The sequence below is a fragment of the Rhinopithecus roxellana genome, chromosome 13, assembly GCF_007565055.1.
Source record: "Rhinopithecus roxellana isolate Shanxi Qingling chromosome 13, ASM756505v1, whole genome shotgun sequence".
Taxonomy (NCBI): domain Eukaryota; kingdom Metazoa; phylum Chordata; class Mammalia; order Primates; family Cercopithecidae; genus Rhinopithecus; species Rhinopithecus roxellana.
In genome coordinates, this window is record NC_044561.1 from 36539374 (window position 1) to 36561356 (window position 21983).

Below are 21983 nucleotides of genomic sequence, written 5' to 3' on the forward strand. Positions count from 1 at the left end.
AGTTTAGGAGGGGGTTTGAGGATATTTTTTAACATTAAGATATAACCTTTTATAACAACTGCTTAACTGATTGTTCCTAGAGTCTAACATTTCTGTCGGCAAATTGGAAATTAGTATACATAGACATAAATTCTGTGCATTTTGCTTTCAATCTAAAATCATAGTTAAGATTACTGGCCAGGCACAGTGGCTCACACCTGTAGTCCCAGCACTTTGGGAGGCCGAGGCAGGTGGATCACTAGGTCAGGAGTTCAAGACCAGTCTGGCCAAGATGGGGAAACCCCGTCTCTACTAAAAATACAAAAAAATTATCTAGGTGTGGTGGCAAGTACCTATAGCCCCAGCTACTCAGGAAGCTGAGGCAGAGAGTTGTTTGAACCTGGGAGGCGGAGGTCGCAGTGAGCCGAGATTGTGCCACTGCACTCCAGCCTGGGTGACAGAGCGAGACTCCATCTAAAAAAAATAAAAAATAAAATAAAATAAAATAAAATAAAAAACAGATTACTATGCTAGAAAGTCTTCCTGTAGGGGCATTTCTAAGAAACATTATGATGGGCATTGCCTCTGGAAAGCAGGCGTGAATAGATGGTTGGGGTCTATCATGAAAGAGACCATTCTCTATGTATCACTTTGTACCTTTACATGTTGCCTTTTGTTTTGGTCTTGTTTTGAGACAGGATCTTACTCTGTCACTCAGGCTAGAGTGCAGTGAGGAGATCATAGCTCTCACTTGAACTCCTGGGCTCAAGTGATCCTCTTTCCCCAGCTCCCTGACTAGCTGGGATTACAGGCATGCAGCCCCATGCCTGGCTGTAGTTTGCTAGTTTGTATTTTAAAAACCTAATCCTGACTGTGCTGGTAGTCGCATGAATCTGTGCACATACATGCAAACAAGTACATGTAAAACTGGTGAAATCTGAATAAGGTTCATGGATTATATCAATGTCAATTTCCTGATTCTGACAATGTATGATACTTATGCGAGCTGTCATGATTGAGACAAAGTGAGTAAGGGATATGTGAGATCTTTGTATTATTTCTTACAACTGCAAAATAAAAAGTTTTTAAAACTAAGTTATAACAACACAAAAAGAACTCTGTGTCAAAACTAAGATACAAAGTTTAAATATTGATTTTATTTTTTAGGAATCTCGTGGACAGTAACAAACTTTGGTGAAATTTCAGGAACCATAGCCATTGAAATGGATAAGGGAACCTATATACATGCACTCGACAATGGCCTTTTTACCCTGGGAGCTCCATACAAAGAAGGTTTGTGTCTGGAAGGGAAGAGGCTGCCACAAGTGTAGGTTTTAAGACATTCATTCGCTTAGGCCAAACTCTAACTAGTTTCAAACATTTTCCAAAGGAAATTTTTCCAAAATTTTCCAAATTTTCCATTGCATTCGACTCTTCCATTTTTTTTCTTCCTTAATATTTACCAGCCATTGGCAAGTCCCTCTTCCTAATATAAGCATTTGAAAACATTCCGTATAGTTCCAGAAGAGTATATTTGGAAATCAAAACAACATGAATAATTAAAATAGTAAGTGGAAAGGAAAAAGAAAACCTACTTGAGTCAAAATGTTTGAATTTCTTTTATACTCAGAACTATTGCCAAAACTAACCTGGGTGTAGGTAACAATTTGAAGTTTCCTCATTTTCTTTAGCCCATTAGAGGAAGCACTAATGAGAAAGGAAGCAATTAGAAGATAAAAAGCAGTATCATTTGGTCAACAAGGCCATCCTTTGAATAAATGAAAACATTTAGTTTTTTAAGTAAGTGCTTATTTATGACTGTATTTTAAAACATAAAGAGAAGATATCTCAGAAGTTATTAAATAAGCATTATGTTAGCCTATCTTACTCAATATGTAAAATTAGCGCTGTAGTTAAAAGAAGGTAAAATAGATCTTGATTCCAAAGATGCAGTATTACAGTGACATCAGTATATCTGAATATTCTTACATTTAATTGCAGAAGAAAATGGCCACACTTTTTAAGCAAAATGATATCTTTTATAGCAAATGTCAAATTTATTTTCAAATGTTTTTTCTCCAATAGTTGATGAGGGCCCTAGTCCTCCGGAGCAGTTGATGGCTGTCAAATTATCCGATTCCAGGTGAGCTTATGTCGTAATATAATTAGTGACCAGTTATTTTTAAAATTTAATTGTATTCATTAAAAATTTTAGTGTCTGTCTTAAGCCCACAGAGTAATTTTGATATAAAAAACAAAATAACATTTTTGAAAAGTAGATTTTGTGATCTACTTTTAGTGGATTTCATATCAATATATAATGCTAGGCTGGAAAAAAAATATGTAAGTTAAGAAATGAAGATTAATAATTTCACACACCAAATAAGATAGATTAAAAAAGAAATCAAACAGTACAAAACCTGGTTCACTGTTGCTATGATATTTAAACTCACTGTAGGGAAATCCAAAGACAAACAGGAAGACTGAAAAAAGGGATATTGTTGAAACCAGCAGAGAATGTTACAGAGTCATAATGACCAGAAGAATATTTTTAATCACTATTTTTACAGTCATTTTATAAAGTAACCTTTGTTATTCTCACCTTGTGCAAAAGTATAGAATGATTCTTTGGGTAGAAGATACTGAGAGTGAATTCGCATATTTTAGTAATTGGTTACATCAATATGATAATGATTTCTTTGATATGATCATTAACGTATAAAGGAATAAAAGTCAATTCTGGCATCCCAGGAGATTCTCAGTAAGGTAAAAGATTAAAAATCAGAATTTTTAAAAAACACATTAAGATGATTATTTTTATACTTTCTTTGAAAGTCTGGTAATTATGGTGAAAGACAAAGAATAAAAACAGGGGAAGAAAATATTCAATAGTTTTAAACTGCTTTACAATTATAAACACAAAAGGATTATAAAGAAAATTAACTGACAAATGAAGAAAATATTTGCAACAATCTTAATAGGCAGTGGGTTCTTACTCTTCATATGTATCTTGTACAGAATTCATAGCCCTGATGACCCCAGTAGAAAAACTGCAAACGATCAGACCTCAACGGAAAAATGGACAAGGGACATAACTAGATAATCTAAAAACTAAAAAGGAAAGGAAAAGAAAAACAATTGTTATTCTAGTTAAATACTAAAATGCAAATTAATAGGATACTGGTTTTTCCATATCAGGTTTTCAAGTATTTTTTTAAAGTCATAATGATTAAAAAAAAATCCGTGATACAAAACATATTCTTCTAATTTGAGGTAAGACTGTAAATTGAAACAGCATTTTCTGGAAAACAGTTTGATGACATAAGAACTTTATAGTTTATACTCTTCGATCCAGTTATTTGTAGAAATTTTTTCTAAGGATAAATCAGTTTTATGTACAGAATAGATGTAAATATAACTGTTTATAATAAGAGAAAAAGTAAGTTTTAATAATTTATTATTGAACTTTATAACTAAAGAAGTAAAATTGAAGAATGATGAATTTGGAAAATATTTGTTATGTAATATATAAGTACAATGTTTATATTTAAAAAGCAAAATACAAAACTGTAAATTTAAAACTGCGCTGTCCAATACGGCAGCAACTAGTCACATGTAGCTTTTTTTTTTTAAGGCACAGAGTCTCACTCTGTCACCCAGGTTGGAGTGCAGTGGTGTGATCATAGCTCACTATAACCTCAAGTTTCTGTGCTCAAGCAATCCTCCTGTGTCAGCTTCCCCAGTAGCTGGTATCACATGTGCATGCCACCATGCCCGGCTAATTTTTTAAGTTTTTTGTAGAGATAGGGTCTCACTGTGTTGTCCAGGTTGATCTTGAACTTCTTGCCTCAAGCAATTCTCCCATTGGCTTCCCAAAGTGCAGAGATTACAGGAGTGAGTCACCACTCAGGCAGCATGCAGCTTTTGAACACTTGGAATATGTCCAGCCTGAAATTTTAGATATGTATACACCCACAAACATACACATGTCCTATTTTGATGTTCTATAATTAATTTCCTCTCAGTTTTTAACTTTTATCTATCTTATTAATGTACAGAATTTCCCTGAAATCTTGCTATGGGAAATATCTTGGTGTAAATTCAGATGGGCTTGTTGTTGGTCTTTCAGATGCAATTGGACCAAGAGAACAATGGGAATCAGTCTTTCAAAATGTAAGTGCTGTTATTGTTTATAAAAACTTCCTGTCAGTGTAACAGAAAGTCTGTAACAGTCAATGATAATATATTTAAAAAGAAAAAGTAGGATGCAATAGTATAATACGTTAAATTGGAACAAATCAATAAGCACGTAGAGCCTTAAAGAGATCTCAAAATATAGTGCAACAAAAACAGCATTAGCACTTTTGCCCACGATTATTTCTCTATACCCTAGTGCCTAGATATGGATCTCATTTCCGTTAAAGAACCAGTCAATTTTAGGTCTCAGAGTAGGAAAACAGAATAGTTCCTAAGTATCTTCTTTGTAGCAGAAATCATGGATGCTTTCAGAAACATTAGAGACTGTAAGTGAACACTGGAGCAAGCTAAGACCAAGTGGTGACAATTTGTGCATAAAATAAATAATAATAGTTCATTGAAGTAAATTATCTCTAAAAGACTTTCAGTTCCTAAACTTAAAATAGTGTACGAAAAGATAGTTTTAATGTAAAAGAAGAAAAAAGATAATATTCTTGATTTTGGTAAGTAGACAGTTGTAGTATATGGATGTTTTGTTAAATCTTTGTTGGTACAGAATACATAATTTCCTTTCTCTGTGTGAGAAGTAAAGATTGAACAAAAGTATGTGAGTGCTAAACAGTCTTTAAAAAGTAGGTAACTATATCAAAAAGAGTAAGGACCAGGGGGCACAAGATAAGCTCAGCCTTTGAGTAACACTTTGGTGGTATACAATCAGGAACTGAAAATAGGAACTCAGCAGTGTTTCCTAAGATGACAAATTAAACAAACATCCCCCCAGAAAGAGGTAATCACTTAGACTAATTTCCTCATCCCCTAGGATAAAATCTTGTCAGTGACTTGAAAACTATTTTGACCCAACCCATTGAGAAATGCATTTTTGGATTGCAGCCCAGCACACACATACGTATAACTGAAGCAAGAGCTGTACTTAACAATACTTACTTGTTCATGTGTTATGCAGCTTGATATTTCTTATTCTCTTTTACCCCTTCCTCTGTGTGTCTGTGAGTATTCCCTTTTCTTTTTCCCCCAAATACCATTCAGGAACCACTACATTGATTTCATGACCCACTAATGTGTTGCAACCCCTTTGAGAGGATCCTACTAGTTATGATGAGATACTTCTAATAAAAGTTACACCAGTAGAAAAGGCCAATATATCATAAGGCCAGGATGATGAGCTGGATAGTTCTAATAATACAACACTTTAGGAAAGTTCATTTCATTTTAGGAAGGACACTAAGTTTCAAAAATTTAAATGAAAGAGAGTCTTAAAACTCTATTGCAAAAAGACTCAGCTGAATAATCTCTGGCACAGGTTTAAATCACCTTGGACCACAGCAGCATGTTCCAGGGCTCAGCAGGTGCCATCCAGACGAGAGACCACCAGCCCTTGCGACCTTGACCAAGAAATTAAATCCATGTTATCATCACTTTTCTAACTGGATGTGATATAAGTTGTATCACATATTTTATACATTTTATATATACATATTTATATTAAATATATACATATTTTATAATCATTGTATTTGTAAATATTTTGTCTAAATGTTATGCTGTTCCAAGTTTTCCAAAAGAATCAACCAAATACAAGTTATAAATAAACATTATATTTGTTAAGGGAATCAAGCTAACCAAATTTATAACCCAGATTTAGATACACAAGATCAGTTTTTAAAGTTTTGTTTAATAGAAAGCAGTGTAATACATCAAACATTAAACAACTAAAAAATCATATGAATATTTACTTTCACACACAAAAGTCCCTCAGACATTGATTCTTAAATTCAAAACATCAAAGGCATTGCATATGCCTTTTCGTGTTTTGTAATTGTGAGGAAAATAAATTTTAGTTAAAATGCTAATATTTGAACAAAGTGTACACTCATAATTATGCTCTTGTCTTTAAAGTTAATTTTTCAAACTGAACTAAATCAGTTACATCACCGTAGATGTTTTAGAAAGGAAGCAATCCTACTTCATCTAATTAGAATTTAGTCCTACTAGGAAGATACACTAAGAATGTTTACTGTGGTAATCTTTGAATAGTAAAATCAGAGGTGATTTCGGTTTCCTTTTCTGCATGTTCTTGTATTACATTTTTCGGGTTTCTCTAAGTTCTTTTCTGTGATTTTTAAATCAGGGAGGAAAAATTAATTCAGTCTAAACACTTAACATTTCTTCTACAAGAAGTATCCTCATGGCTCTCTATTTTGTTATTTTGTTTCACGTAGGGGAAAATGGCTTTACTGGCCTCAAATGGCTGCTTTATTAGATGCAATGAAGCCAGGGACATAGAAGCAAAAAGTAAAACAGCAGCAGGAGAAGAAATGATCAAGGTAATTATGACATTTTATACAGATGACTACATTTACACATGCAATGTGACTGTATCTCTTTAAAATGTTAAATCATCATTTACTGTCACTTTAAAGGTTTAGTTAATAGCTTTTTATAATGTGGTGTTTCAAACGGACTCATTTTTTATTATAAATCCCATAATTGATGATTTGTTTATACAATGTGATAGAGAAATCAGTGCATCTAGGAGCTACCTTGCCATTATCTCTATGGATCAGTATCTTTTTTTTGAGTAGTTCTACATGATCTTTTTAGACTTTCGTGTTCTTGTTTTCTTGCTTGTATTTTAAAATCTAATTTTTAAAATAGATAATATGTGCATGTGGTTCAACACTTTTAAATAAAAGCCTATGAAGACATCTGCCTGCCATGCGCTTACTCACCTGTGTCCCAGCTCCTGTTCCTATCTCTTTCCCTTTGTTTTGTTTTTTTATAACCTCCTAAAATTTCTTTATAAACATATGAATATGTTTATAATTTTCAACTCTTTTACACCAAAGGTTGCCTCGTCTATAGTCTTCTATACTTTGATTTTTTTTCCCCCCTAACATTGTATCTTGGAGAGTTTTCTACTATTAGTTTGAATGTAGAAAGTTTTCTCTTTTTCTTTCTTTTCGTTTCTTTCCCTCTCTTTTTTAACAGCCATATAATATTCATTTTAGGGATGTACCTTAATTTGTTCAGTCTCTTATAGATGGAAATTTAGGCTGCTTCCAGTCTTTTGCTCATATACACAGTGCTGCAGTACAAAACATTGAATATGCATCCATTTGTAGATGTGCGGGTGGACCTGAAGATAAATTTCCAGAAGCAGAATTACCAGGTCAGGGGTATATGTGTTTGTATTTACATAATGCTTGAGCATCCGTGATGATAATTGATTTGCTTTAATGCGACCCCCAGAGCAAATGCCAGAGAAAAGGCAAGTAGGCAAGGCAAAAAAAGTTTATTTACAAGCCAATGTGAAGGAGGGAGCGAGATTCACCGGTCCCCGGCGGTGGAGGCTGACGAAGTCACTCCGGCATTCTCGGATGAGGTTCCTGGGTCCCGTGTACGAGGAGGGGCCAAGGAAGTTCGCTCCACGCACCCACTGGGAGCGGCTTTTATGTCCTGGGCCCGGGAGTGGGAGGACAGTGGGCGGGACATAGGCGGGTCGGGGGCGGGGCGGTAGGCGTGGCTAGGCGGGCTCCGGTTTCTCTCCGTCGGAAGTCGGGTTGCGCCTGCGCAGTCGACCCGTGTCTTTCCCGGGCACAGGAAAGTTGACGGTGAAGAACCCGGAACTGCGCCGTCTTGCCTCCATTCGTCCAAACAGTCCAACCTTTTATTGGTAATAGTGATAAAGGGCAGCGTGGTCTGTCTGGCTACTTCCTGCTGTTAAGGGACGTCATTAAGGTTGGGGTCAATGGTTGGTATTTGGACGCACGGATGAAGAAGCATCTGGTTGAAGGTGACACGCATGATCTCCGAACCTTGGCTCGGAGAAATTTGATTAAAACAGGAGCGAGACATAAGACAAAACAGAGGATTAGTATGGGAATTAGGAACGGGAGCATCTGCTGTATTACGGGCAGCAGCCATACCGGTGGTCCGGGGGTGAAGGGGGTATTGTAGGTTTTTAATTCTGCTTTAATCCTGTTAAGGGTTTGGATGTTAGTGTCTACTAGGCCTGACTCATTTACATAATAGCTGCATTCTTCTCCTAAGAAGAGACATGTTCCTCCTTTTTCGGCAGTAAGTAAATCTAATGCTCACCTATTTTGTGCTGCTACCTGGGCCACTGAGGTAATTTGACGATGCAGAGAGGCCAGGCTTTCAGCTGAAGCCTCTATGGCCTCTCGGATTTGAGCTGCTAGAGATTGGGTAGACTGTACCTAGTGGACAAGTGCCCCAGTTCCAAGCCCTGATGCCACTAAGGAGGCGGCCAGGGAGACTCCGATGACTAGGGGAAGGAAGACAGCCCATTTTTGGAGATCATTAGGAGGAGGGTTAAATTGTATGACGAGTTCAGCTACTTTTGCTTTGCTATATATGGTTAAACTAGGTACTAGGGACACTGGGACACAAAGGGATTGACCAATGGATGTGTGATTAAGGACCTTGAAGAGGGTTTTGTTGCAAAAGAAATAACCCCCGATGGGAGCCGTGTGGGTCTTAGCGGGTGGCTGGGTATAGTTACACCAGGAGGTGTTTGGGGTAGAGTAGCAGAAAGGAAGGATTGGACTTTCTGGGCTTTGGTATAGTGGGACTTGGAGTAAGAACAGTTTTTGGGAGGTGCCTATGGAGTTAGTTGTAGCCTTGAAAGCAGTAGGTACAGGGACTGCCACTAAGGGGGCAATTTCAGGGGCTGCACAGAGGAAACAGTGGGAGAGATTTGTTAGGTTGGCTGCCCGTGTTAGGTTTAACCCTTGACGGACTAGTATTAACCATGAGAAAGGGTCCTTATTGGAGGAGTGTAATTGATCTTGTAAGGCCTGTTCTTGTGCTTGTATGGCTAAGGTTAAATTCTGTAGGGCTTGTATGTTTTGAGGAAGGGAATTTGGCTGGACAAGTGTTCTTTTTATCAGGAGAGTAGCCATGGGGTATGAACTAAGGATTGTGTAGCCTGTGTAGAGTCCACCTTGGACTCCGTCTGCCCATCGGGGGTCCCATGGGTCCTTGATATTTAATTGGTATTGAAGGGGGGTTTGTTGATTCACAATGGTGAAGAGAGCAGTGGGTTTTGTCTGTCTCAAGGTTGCATAATGGATCTTACAATAAATATAAGGGCATCCTAGGTTCTTTTGTTTCCAGTAAGTCTTACAATTGTAATGTGTCTGATCATGCAGGAAGCAGAGAGCCTTAGCTCCGGCCGCACTGCAACACAATAGGGTGAAATTTACAGTAAGATGGGGTTGGCAGCCTGAAGGGGGGCAGTTAGCAGTGCCTTGTAGCTGTGAGTGCTGTTTATTTTTCTGTGACCAAGTTTCAACTATAGAGAATCTCCATATGAAAGTTGGGTTAGTAATAGAGATTGAAATGCAAGAAAAAGATAGTAATATAAGTATGAAATAGTACTTCATCTTCAGTGTAATCACAGGGTACACCTTGTCACTGAAGATGTTCTATAAAGGTAAGTGGGAGAACCACTGTGATGGGCTATTATCTGGAGGCAAGTAGGGATCTGGGGTAAGATATTGGAATTCTGTTATGTTTATATAGAGTATGGCGAGAAATCGGGATAAGCTCAAGGGGTCAGGGAACATGTGGTGGTTGGGAGAGTTTGGTGAATTTGAGACGGGTAGGGGTAAGTCTAGTAGATGTCCACTGATTGTCTTCTGTGGGGGCCTTTTTAATTGTGATATATGGACCCAGTGCGTGTGTCCTAGAAGTTTGGCTGCTGTGTATGTGGATAGGAGGACAGTATAGGGGCCTTTCCACCTAGGCTGAAGATCTTTGGCTTGGATATCTTTTAAGTATACTTGGTCTCCTGGGCTGAGAGAGAGATGTGGGCTATAGGTGTCTGTTGGAGAGGGGTGTGCTAGTTCTGCATGTTGTCTCAGGAGTTGTCTCAAGAGGGTGAGGTATGGGAGATAAGTTGCCAGCAGGGAAGAAAGGGTGGGTAACTGCTGGAGGGTGAGGGGCCGGCCGTAAACTAATTCAAATGGACTGAGGCCTGTTGGACTCCGTGGGGCTGCTTGCAGCTGGGTTAGGGCCAGGGGAAGGAGAGTTACCCACGATTGTCGAGTCTCGAGGGAGAGTTTGGTGAGTTGCTGCTTAATGAGTCCGTTGGCCTTCTCTAATTTACCAGAAGACTGAGGTCTATAAGGGATGTGGAGTTTCCAGGTGATGTGTAGGAGGGCTGCCACCTGTTGGACTACCTTGGAGATGAATGCTGGGCCGTTGTCAGACTGAAGAGTGAGCGGGAGGCCAAACCTAGGAATAATGTGTTCAGTGAGTATGGAGGCAACTATATTGGTGGTTTCTCCTGTAGTAGGATAGGCTTCTATCCATCCTGAAATAGTATCAATGAGGGTTAACAGATATTTGAATTTTTTATGCCTTGTCATGTGGGTAAAGTCAATTTGCCAATCTTTGCCTGGTTGGTGCCCTCTGAGTTGATGGCTCGGATGGGGGTTGCGCAATGCCCCTTGAGGGTTTGACTTGAGACATGTGGAACACTGTCGGTTGATTATAATTAGGTGTTTCATAAGAGTGGGGCAGTGAATGAGGGGGCTTAGGAGGTTATATAAAGCTTTGGGTCCTATGTGTAGGGAATTATGTATGTCTTTTAGAATGGTGTGGAGTTGAGTTTCAGGAATAACTAATTTATTATTGAGGTAAATCCAATTGTCTGCGGCTAGTTTGGCTGTTGAATCTTGTAATAGTTTGGTCTTTTCCTCTTGGGTATAAGTAGGGGTATATTGAGGAGAGAGAAAACAAATAGAGGGAAGCGTGGGAGTGGAGAATCTGGCTGCCGACTTGGCAGTGGTGTCGGCAAAGTTATTGCCAGCTGCCACCGAGTTAGATGGAGTCTGATGACCTTTACAGTGTATAACGGCTGCTCTGGAAGGCACTGATAAAGCATCTAGCAGTTTGAGTATCTGTTTTTTGTTGACTATAGCGGTACCACTGGTGGTTAGGAACCCTTTCTCTTTCCAGATGACAGAGTGGGTGTGTGCAATCAAGAAGGTATACTTGGAGTCTGTGTATAGGTTTACCGTTTTTCCTCTGGATAGGAGGAGAGCCCTAGTTAGTGCGATAAGTTCTGCCTGCTATGATGTTGTTCCTTGTGGTAAAGGCTTAGCTTCCAGGACAGCAGAAGATGTAACTACCACGTATCCTGCCTGTCTGTTTCCTAGAGAATTTATAAAAGAACTGCCATCTACAAATAGGGTTAACTGTGAGCCTTCCAATGGCTGGTCATGTAAATGTAAGCAACTAGGTGGTTGGGCCTCTAAAAGTTCTGGACAGGAGTGTTCAGTACTAGGTTGCTTGAGAGGGTCAGGAAGTAGGGTTGCTGGATTCAGAGAGGAACAGACTCCTAGGGCAATGGTGGAATCTTCTATGAATAAGAGGTGAAAGAGTTGGAGCCTGGACGGGGTTAGATGGCTAATACTTCTGTGGGCAGTAAGATCTTGAAGGAGGTTAGTAGAGAAGACTGTTAGGTTACCACCCCTAATGAGTTTCTTTGCTTCTTGGGTTAGACAGGCTGCTGCTGCTAGGGTCCGAAGACAGGGCTGCCACCCTTGTACGGTGGGGTCTAATTGTTTAGATAGATATGCCACGGGGCGGTAGGTGGCGCCTACAGATTGGGCTAAAAGACCCACTGCAACTTTTTTCTTTCATCTGTGAAAAGCTGGAAGGGGCGTTGGAAGTCTGGGAGTGAGAGAGTAGGATGTGAGAGAAGGCAGTTTTTCAGGTGAGTGAAATGTTTATAGATTAACTTTCAGTTAGACAAAGGTTCTTGGGTAGTCTCCTTGACAGCTGCATATAGAGGCTTAGCCAAGATTCCAAAATTAGGAATCCAGTCTCTGAAAAATCCTACTAGGCCTAGGAAGGATTGAATTTCCTTAGCGTCTTGAGGAGGAGAAAGATTTTGTGTTAGAGTTAAGCAGTCTGTAGTAAGTGAGCGCATCGTAGGAGTGATCTCAATACCTAAATATATGACACATTGTTGTGCGAGTTGAGCTTTGTGTTTGGATATTCGGTAACCTTTGAATCCTAGATGATTAAGGACGATCGCAGTGTCTAAAAGAGAGTCCTGTCCCGTGGGACTACAGAGTAAAAGGTCATCTACATATTGGAGAATTTTACTCTTGGTAAGAGGACAGGAGGCTAAGTCTTTTGCTAGGGCCTGCCCAAAGAAATGGGGGCTGTCTCAGGAACCCTTGGGGAAGCACTGTCCATGTCAGTTGGATGGAGGTATGGGTGTCTGGGTCTTCCCATGTAAAAGCAAAAAGAAACTGACAATCTGGGTGCAGGGGAATAGTGAAAAATGCATCTTTTAGATCCAGTACAGTAAAGTGTGTTGTATTAGGTGGAATGAGAGAAAGAAGGGTATAGGGGTTGGGAACTACCGGAGGGGTGGGACAAACAGCTTCATTGATAAGACAAAGATCTTGCACTAACCGAAAAGTTCCGTCTGCCTTCTTTACAGGTAGGATTGGGGTGTTACAGGGAGAATGAATGGGGATGAGGATGTGTTGGCTGAGTAACCTAGGAATGATTGGTTTTAGTCCCCGTAAGTGCTGTGGAGAGAGAGAGAACTGTGGGCGGGTTAGAAACTGAGATGGTTTCTTAAGTTTTATAAGTATTGGGGGATGATGGTCTGCCACGACAGGAGTGGAGGTGTCCCACACTTGGGGGTCGATAGGAATGGGGAAATCAGGGAAAGGGTTAGTAGGATTGTTGGAGTCATTTGAGTTAGTCAATACTAGAAGCAGATGGCGGGTAGGGTGGGGGGCGCTAGTAGGGATGGAGATACAGGCTTTCAGTTGACTTAAAACATCTCGGCCCAGTAGGAGAGTGGGGCATGAGGGGATAATGAGGAACGAGTGTGCAAAATAGTTGTTGGCCAGGCAGCAATTAAGGGGTGGGGTTTTCCGAGGCCTGGACGGGGAGCCATTGACTCCTACAACAGAAATATTGGAGGGAAGGCTAGGCCCTTCGAAAGACAGCAAAACAGAGCATGTAGCCCCGCTGTCGATTAAAAAATTAATTGTCTTACCCGCTACCAGGAGAGTTACCCACGGCTCGGCGAGGGCAATGGGGTTCCCCGAGTCCCAGCACCTTCAGTCGTCATCCAGATGTAAGAGCTGGAAAGAGCTCCCAGGGTCCTGAGAAGGGACATCATGTTGAGGTGCCATGCCCGTTTTCAGGGTGGGGCAGTCAGACTTCCAGTGCCCTTCTTCATGGCATGCTGGACAAGGAGTTGTTGGCAGACGAGGGTTAGGACACTTTTTAGCCCAGTGTCCAGCTACTCCGCATTTGTAGCATGGCCGCACTGGCTCAGACGGTTGGGGACTCTGGGGACATCTATTAGCCCAATGCCCTGGGTTACCGCATTTATAGCAAGCCCCTTTAATTGTCTTTGAGCCTCCAGGGGTTTTGCTCTCCAGTTTTGGGTTATGGCTGGGCTGCAAAGCAGCAACTAAGGCTTGAGTCTGGAGCTGTAACTTCTGCTTTAGGCGGGCCTGTCGTTGGGCCTCAGCCGTTTCCTCCCTTGAATTATAGACCTTGAAGGCCGACTTGACTAGGTCTTGAATAGGAGTTTGAGGTCCATCCTCTGCCTTTTGGAGTTTTTTCCGAATATCCGAGGTGGATTGTGAAATAAAATATGATGCTAGAATAGTGGTCCTGGCTGGGGAAGCTGGGTCTAACCGAGTGTATTGAATTAATGCCTCAGTTAACCTGTTTAAAAATGTGGCCAGGTTCTCATCTGGACCTTGAATAATTTCTTTTAGTTTATTGCAATTTACTACCTTATTTGAGGCCGCGTGCATACCAGCCAGAAGACATTGAGTCATCATATCTCATCTTTGGCGGCCTGGCTGGCCTACTTGATAGTTCCAGTCTGGGTCTATAGAGGGGACTGCTTGTTCCCCTAGTGGGAACACAGGGTCTGTTAAGTGTAATTGGTTGGCATGCTGCCTGGTGGCCACTAGGATGCGCTCTTGCTCCTCAGGGTTTAGAGTAGAGGTAAGAATAACCTGGAGATCATGCCAGGTTAAATCGTAGGCCTGGCAAAGGTATCTAAATTATTTGGTATAAATTGTAGGGTTGGCAGAAAAATCTCCTAAGTGTTTTTCAATCTTTGAAAGATCTGCTAATGAAAAGGGAACATGAACTCTAACTACGCCCTCTGCTCTGGCCACCTCACGCAAGGGTGCTAAGACCGCAGGGGGGTTGGATAGGGTGGGAGTAGGGGCGGGGGCAGTTAGGCAATCTTTAGAGTGGGTATGGGCAGAGATAGGCGAACTAAGATGACCAGGAGGAAGTGCCGAGAGGTCGGAGGGAAGTGTAGCCTCAACAATGGTGGGAGGGGCTGAGAAGGGAGGCAGAAGAACCGCCAGAGCGGGAGGGGGAGGTGGAGCTGAAAGAGGAGGTGGGGCTGAAGCGGGAGGGGGAGGTGGGGTATACAGCGGGAGTGGAAGGGATGGAGGGGAAGTAAGGTCTTCAGGCAACTCAGACAGGAAAGATGACTCCTCTTTTTCGGACTTTGTTAGGCCTGCGTCCCTAGCCAACATGACTTGAGCCAAGGAACACCAGCCACACAGGTCCGGACGAGAACGCAAGGCCCAAAATCCTTGTATATAATTAATTTCGGACCACTTGCCTAAGCGCTGACAAAAACTACTGAGGTCGGTCAAAATGTTACCGTCTAGAGTGCCCTCAGGCGGCCATTGAGACTGATTGTCTAATTTGTATTGTGGCCACACCACAGTGGAGAGGAACACCAGTCACTTTCACCTGACATCTTGTTCTAATTGCAAAGTTTTGAGGTTTTTTAGAAGACACCCTAAAGGGGAGTCTCTAGGTATTTTGGATTGGGGGTTTCCCATTGCCTTCCTCTAGCCAATAGGCGGAAACGGAAACCGAACTCTACCTGGCTACAAAGCGTCCTTTGGAGCCACCAGAGACCGGTGAGAGGCTCCTGGAGCCGGAATGGAGATTACCTCCAAGTGGACGTCTCCGTCCTGGACAGGTCTCCCACGGAACGGAATGGAGATTACCTCCAGGCGGACGTCTCCGTCCTGGACGGGTCTCCCATGGAACGTAATGGAGTTCCTTTGGGCAGACGTCTCTGCCTTTGGGAACTTCCCTGGGTCACCTGGTGACCGGAAAAAAAAAAGCCTTGGGCCTGCACAGGACTTCTGGCCAAGGGATATGAGAGGGAGGTAGAAGGTACTCACCCCTAGGAGACTTGGAGGTGGGGAAAGCGATTTCCAGGTCCTGGTCCGTCTGGGGTGTGAAAGGAGGAGGCTCCTCGGACCTTGGGGGGCCCTGAGGAGGGGTCTCCTCCTGGGTATCGGCACCAGCTGATTTGCTTTAATGCGACCCCCAGAGCAAATGCCAGAGAAAAGGCAAGTAGGCAAGGCAAAAAAACTTTATTTACAAGCCAATGTGAAGGAGGGAGCAAGGTTCACCGGTCTCTGGTGGTGGAGGCCAACGAAGTCGCTCCGGCGTTCTCGGATGAGGTTCCTGGGTCCCGCGTAGGAGGAGGGGCCAAGGAAGTTCGCTCCGCGCACCCCCCCCCACCCCGGAGCGGCTTTTATGTCCTGGGCCCGGGAGTGGGAGGGCAGTGAGTGGGACATAGGCAGGTCGGGGGCGGGGCGGTAGGCGTGGCTAGGCGGGCTCCGGTTTCTCTCCGTCGGAAGTCGGGTTGCGCCTGTGCAGTTGACCCGTTTCTTTCCCGGGCGCGGGAAAGTTGACGGTGAAGAACCCGAAACTGCGCCATCTTGCCTCCGTTCGTCCAAACAATAATAACTCTATGAAACATAAAAAATCATAGCAGAAATTCTGGGGCTTTAGTCCTCACATTTTAAAAATATTTTTATTAATAGTACCAGTCTTCTTTGCATTAGGAAAAACATGAATCACATAAAACATGATTTTTATTTTATTTTTACAATTTGTGTGTGTCGCTAAGCTGGAAATAAAAGTTCCTTATTCCAGGCTAAATTCCCTCATCCATAGTCAGATGTGTTATCCATTGCACCAGGCACTGGCCTGTTTCCTCCCTAATCCTACTCTTTGTTTTATATCATTGTAAAAGTTACACAGACATCTTCATATCAAGGTGAAATTCTAAATAATACTGTTAATATAACCTAGATAAATCAGGTAGTTAGCTGGAATTTGATGAAAACATTTAAGGCTTAATTTTTTAGACTCAGCAAAAGCCAGTGATCTTTAATGATAAACATATACTAAAATTATCTAAAGAATAACTCCCTCCTCTTGACACATGCTTTTTCTGTTCCTTGGCATTCCTTCCCGGTAGTGAGCATCCTGAACATTGCTTTGTTTATCTCTGTCAGGAATCACAGGCTGCATCCAGTCTGACCCAGATTTGCTCTGTGAGGCATTGTGGGGGCTGGAGTGGAAGGCACCAAGAGATGGAGGAAATGTCTTTTCTAAAATGCCCTTCATTCTTATAATTAGAGCATAAAAATTTATGTTACATTTTTCTCTACTACCAGTGTAATTTAAAAGCCTCTATCAAATGTCTGTATGTACTTCATGCTAGGTTTCCAGTCATATGTTTGATTTCTTTTTACAATAGTCTTGATTTCAAATAATTTCAAATCTAAAGCTCAAACAATTTCAATCTAAAATGTAGGTATTATTGTTAGAGAAGTGAAATGTTAGTTATGTTTTTTCATTACATGTACCCGGCACATGTGTTGTAGTCTCGAATCTGCATCAGGCTCCTGTGAGGTGGATGTGAGCTCAGCCTTAGAGACAGGAAGACAGCCTCTGACCCTCCTTACATCCTCGTGGTTTTTGTCAGTCAGTTCATGGAAATCACATAGTGATTTCAAGGTGTGGTAAAGACAGGATGTGTACCCAGGCCCAGCTGACTCCTAAGCCACTCAATATTTCATAGCGCATTGCTTCTCAGGAAACAGGTCATTGGGGAAATGCAGATGGGTTTGTGACTTATCTTTAATTTTATTTATTTATATTTTATTGTATCATGTTTATTTTTCATCTGGATATCATCACAAAAGTGTTATCAAAGGCAACAATTGCAAATATATGTGCAGTGCTTTGCACTTATACAAAGATACAAAGATACTTATACAAAGATTGTGTTTTTCACTATTTAAAGCAGTTTTCAGATGAAATACAAAGTTTTCTGGGTCTCTTTGGTTAGTCAAGTACCTGGAATCTCTGAACAGTGATTATTTAGGACTCTTTTCCTTTACTGTTTAATTGCAGACTCTCCTAATCTCTGTCAGCCATTCACATTTATGACCTTGCCTTATCTACCAGAACACAGATCCCTCTTACTAAAGGCAGCATTGTGTTACAGGCCCTAGCAGGGAATGTTTTCAGGTCTTCCAGGACCCTCTAATCAAAACTGTCACAAAGATGTCATTGGCACAAATACATTATTTGTCATCACTTTCTAAGCAGTCCTGGAATTGGACGCTGGCCACAGAGATCCTTAGGAGACATGAGTCCTTACCTCTGCTAATTGCCTGTTCTGTGGGTGATCCTAATTGTTGAATGCAGATCAGTTAACTTATGACATGTGATAGTAAATATCTATCCAAACTTAGGAGGATATAAGAAGTTAGTAAAAGAGGTGGGTTCCAATTAATTAAAACAAGTTGTATAATGTTAAAAGTTTTAATACATTTGGTAATAGTCTGTGCGAAGTAAAATAGCTATCTTAAGCTTTCAATCTGATCAAATGAACAGTTGTCTACTAGGGATAATTTGATCCTAGTATATTCACCGGGAGGACAAAATTAAATTAGTTAATGATTGCTTTATTGCCTAGCAGGATCTGATGTGTAAAACGTTTTTGAAATAATTTTGTCTGTAGTGTTTCTGACCCAAGGGCTGTGGAGGAAGCATGTGGTAGCAGTTACTCATATAGATTATATATGTGAAGTAAAAACACATAGCCAAAACCTGTCTTTTTCTGAATATAGTTGATCAGTTAATTATTTCTTCTGCATAAGAAATCATCTTGAATGTTCTTATGTGATACGTAAAGTGGGGAAGATGGGAGATAAACATATAACCCATTGGATTCTCTTTTCCAATATCTAGATTAGATCCTGTGCTGAAAGAGAAACCAAGAAAAAAGATGACATTCCAGAAGAAGACAAAGGAAATGTAAAACAATGTGAAATCAATTATGTGTATGTATTCTTTTCCTTTTAGACCTACAGATTTGACAGTGAAGTGCTTCTCAAAGTACTTTCAAAATAAATTACCTAATTAGTTGGGGATGGTGGTGCACACCTGTAGGCCAAGCTACTCGGTAGGCTGAGACAGGAGGATTGTTTGAGCCCAGGAGTCCAAGGCTGCAGTGAGCTCTGATAACCACTGTATTCCAGCCTGGGTGATAGAACAAGACCCTCTCTGACAAAATTAAATTAAAACTGATGGACAAGAAGAGGCAACACAATGTAGCCTCCGGGACAGAGCACTGAGCTCAATGCTTTTCTCAAGGCTTCAGTTTTCTTAATCATCCTACAGCTCTCAAAACTAACATCATCCGGGTTAGTCCGTCTCCCTGTTCATTCATAGAATGGGTGTGATGCCAGTCAAAGGCTGTACTATGGCCAGGACACGGAGGACTCCAGCCGGCATGCCCTAATAGAAGTGGGGCCTTGTGATTCTTCCCAATGAGTGGCCCTCCTTTTGAGGGGTCACGGAGGTCATCTTTGTTGTTGAAAACCTCCAGCTTATTAAAAAAAATACAATTATACCTTTTTTTGTTTTGTTTTGTCTCCCCTAAGATGGAGTCTCTCTCTGTCACCCAGACTGGAGTGCAGTGGCATGATCTCTGCTCATCGCAGCCTTCGCCTCCCAGGTTCATGTGATTCTCCTGCCTCAGCCTCCTGAGTAGCTGGGACTACAGGCACGCGCCACTATGCTCAGCTAATTTTTGTATTTTTAGTAGAGATGGGGTTTCACTGTGTTGGCCAGGCTGTTCTCGAACTCCTGACCTCAAGTGATCTGCTTGCCTTGGCCTCCCAAAGTGCTGGGATTGCAGGCATGAGTCACTGTGCCTGGCCTACAGTTAGACTTTTTTAATAAGTGAAAAAGAAATTAGCAGTATTTATAAATTTCATAGTAAATATGTATAATCAGAGTTTGAGGTATTTTTCAATGAAGACATTTTCTTTGCAGAAATAAATTTCAGAGCTTCCATGACCACAAACTTAAAATAAGTAAAGAAGACAGTAAAATTCTTAAAAAGGCTTGGAAAGATGGATTTTTGCATGAGATGCTTCTGGACAGGTAGCTATTTACTTATTTCCACTATTTTCAGTAACCAATAGAAATGGTGTGTAGAAAACCTGTGTTCTCTTAAATTACTATAGTTTTCACATTTTTGTCTTTATTTCTAATTTATGAATGTGGCAATATTACTTTGAGAGGACATCATAAGTTTGGGAAAAGACTGTCAAGAAAGAATATCTAAAAATTATAAGCGATTCTAAGTATATACTTTAAGAAATTAAGGTTTGACTGTACCTACTTCATAAATTTATCGTTATCTTTTTATAACTATTAGAACCAGAGTTAGAAAGAAACTGTTTGACTAATATAAAAATTATGTGGATTCTGTTAGAGTAGTTCAGTTTCCTTAAAATAAGAATAGATCAGCTAAAAATCTAAAAGCTAAACAAGCGAAATTGAAGCAGTTTTATTGTAAGATTTGGAAGAGTGCAGGATGTTTATCACAGCACATTATTAATATTTATTACTCTTCCTATGTGGATAAGTAATATCCTAGATTTACAACATAGGAAAACAGGCAGAGACGTTTAGCTGTGAGTGTACAAGTATAAATCAATTAAGTGCCAGATTTTGATAATCACCAGCCGCTCATTGAAGTCCTATGTTGCAAAGTTACTCTTACCCTTTTTTTACATTTCTTGATAAGGCAATGTTTAATTACATATTTCCTGTTAACTAGCTGGTAGACGTCATACCTAAAGTTAGTACATAATGTTAAGAATTTTTTCCAGCTGAGTAAATGAATACGTATCTAGATGGAAGAAATCAAGAAGAGGATATAAAATACAATCAGGATGTGAACTCTAAAACGGAATAAGCTCTGTGTCCTGTAACTTTTATCACTTCTAATAATACAGCATTCTCACCATGTTGAATGGAAATTTAGAGCACCCTTAAATTCCAGAATAATTAAAATTGCTGTTGTGGATTGAAAAAGCCCTTAGGCAATGTTTATTGACTATTAGGAAATAATTTTTATAAGATTAGAATCCATTTTTTATAGAAATCAAATTTAAAAGTATATATATTTTAATATGTGTTGTGGTAATATAATAACCAAAATTGACCACACAGTTTTAAAGTTTTATATTTAGTAGCAGTTGAATATATATGGCATGTTTTACGTAGATTAATTTTATTATTTTTCTTTGCTTAGGAGAGCCAAATTGAAAGCCGACAGATACTGCAAATGACTGATATTTTTGTTTCTGCCTTATCTTTTTGTGTTTTTTTTCTGAATAAAATACTCAGAGGAAATGCTTTTACAGAATTCTTGAGTTGTTGTGAAATTATTGTTTAGTAACTAGTTTAACCAGCATTAAACAAGCTTAATCAAGATTCTTCATGGATGTACTTTTTAGCTAACTACAATTTTTCACATGGAAATGAAACTTATCGTACACATTTAATGTATCACAGAATTTTTTTCTGGATTTCCTGCCCTGAAGCATGCAGTGTACTAGAAACCAATTCTTCCTGCGCTGCTTGTGGAATCTGTCTTACTGGATCATAGTCTTTACTTTATACAATAGATACTTGATCAGTGCCTTTAATAGAAAGTTAGAAATTCCCAATCCAATCAACAAGGCTTTGATTCTACCTCCGAAGTACTACCCAGATCACAGACAGCCCAAATATCAGAACTAGGGGGCTGGACAGAGAGGGCAAATCATCTGTTAGGGAGTGGGACCGAAAGTGGAAACATTACAAAAGAGCAAGTAGGCTCAGAACAGAGGGGAGATCAGTGCTGGGGAAACTCCCTACTGAGGACGGGTTAGCCACATTGGATATGTATGGGACGCTTTTGTCCTTGTGGGCTGGAATGGAAGCTGAAGAAGTTCCGTTGCTAAGTGTTGCTTAGGTCTGCTTTGTTGAAGCCTGTCTCTTTCAGAGTTCCTAAACACAATATTTCCGTGGCATCTAATCCCAGTGAGCGCTCCAAATCCAGGCTGTATATCAGATGTCACGAGAAATTCTGCCTCAGGACTGAGGTTGGTTCAAGCATCTCGATGTTGTCAAAATTCCATCTTGTGTGCGGGCCTAACCTGAAAGACCCTATGGAGTTCTAGCCTTTCGATTCCATCTGTCACCAGATCTAGAGTTACATGGCATCTGTACAAGCTCGGTAGCTGAGGCACGGGATCAGGCCTAGAAAGGAGCTTTTGGAGCGTTTGTTGTAGGTCTAACTCTAGCTTGGCCCTCCAGTTCCGATAGCTGCACTTTGTCTCATCTTGGGTTCTGATCCTTGGATTGGGAACAAAGTAACTACTCTGATCCCGCAAAGCAGTGGTTCCTGTTCCCAACTGGTGACTATTTTGTCTCCCAGGGGACATTTTTTGGTTTTCACATCTGGGATACGGTGTTAGAAGGTAGAGGCTAGGGATGCTGCAAAGCATGTGGCAAAATCCCGTTCCGCCCAGAACGCTAATAGTACCAAAGTTGTGCAACCTTCCCACCCAAAGGCCTGGTCT

General features: G+C 40.6%; 1 protein-coding gene across 1 annotated transcript; it reads left to right on the forward strand.

Annotated features, from left to right (window-relative positions):
- Positions 1 to 1147: 1147 nt before the first annotated feature.
- LOC104660116 (protein FRG1-like) lies at positions 1148 to 20705 on the forward strand. The gene is made up of 7 exons (XM_010360374.2): positions 1148 to 1272; positions 2065 to 2122; positions 4038 to 4152; positions 6417 to 6521; positions 18310 to 18401; positions 19399 to 19509; positions 20669 to 20705. The coding sequence occupies exons 1-7, from the start codon at positions 1203 to 1205 to the stop codon at positions 20703 to 20705; spliced, it is 588 nt and encodes a 195-aa protein (XP_010358676.1). The 5' UTR covers positions 1148 to 1202.
- The last annotated feature ends 1278 nt before the right edge of the window (positions 20706 to 21983 follow it).

Bases quoted from the DNA above. Each gene is read 5' to 3' on its own strand.
- LOC104660116 (XM_010360374.2), top strand. From the start codon at position 1,203: ATGGATAAGGGAACCTATATACATGCACTCGACAATGGCCTTTTTACC. The intron at 18,402-19,398 runs GTATGTATTCTT...TTTTCTTTGCAG, and splicing joins CAATGTGAAATCAATTATGT to AAATAAATTTCAGAGCTTCC. The intron at 19,510-20,668 runs GTAGCTATTTAC...TTCTTTGCTTAG, and splicing joins CATGAGATGCTTCTGGACAG to GAGAGCCAAATTGAAAGCCG.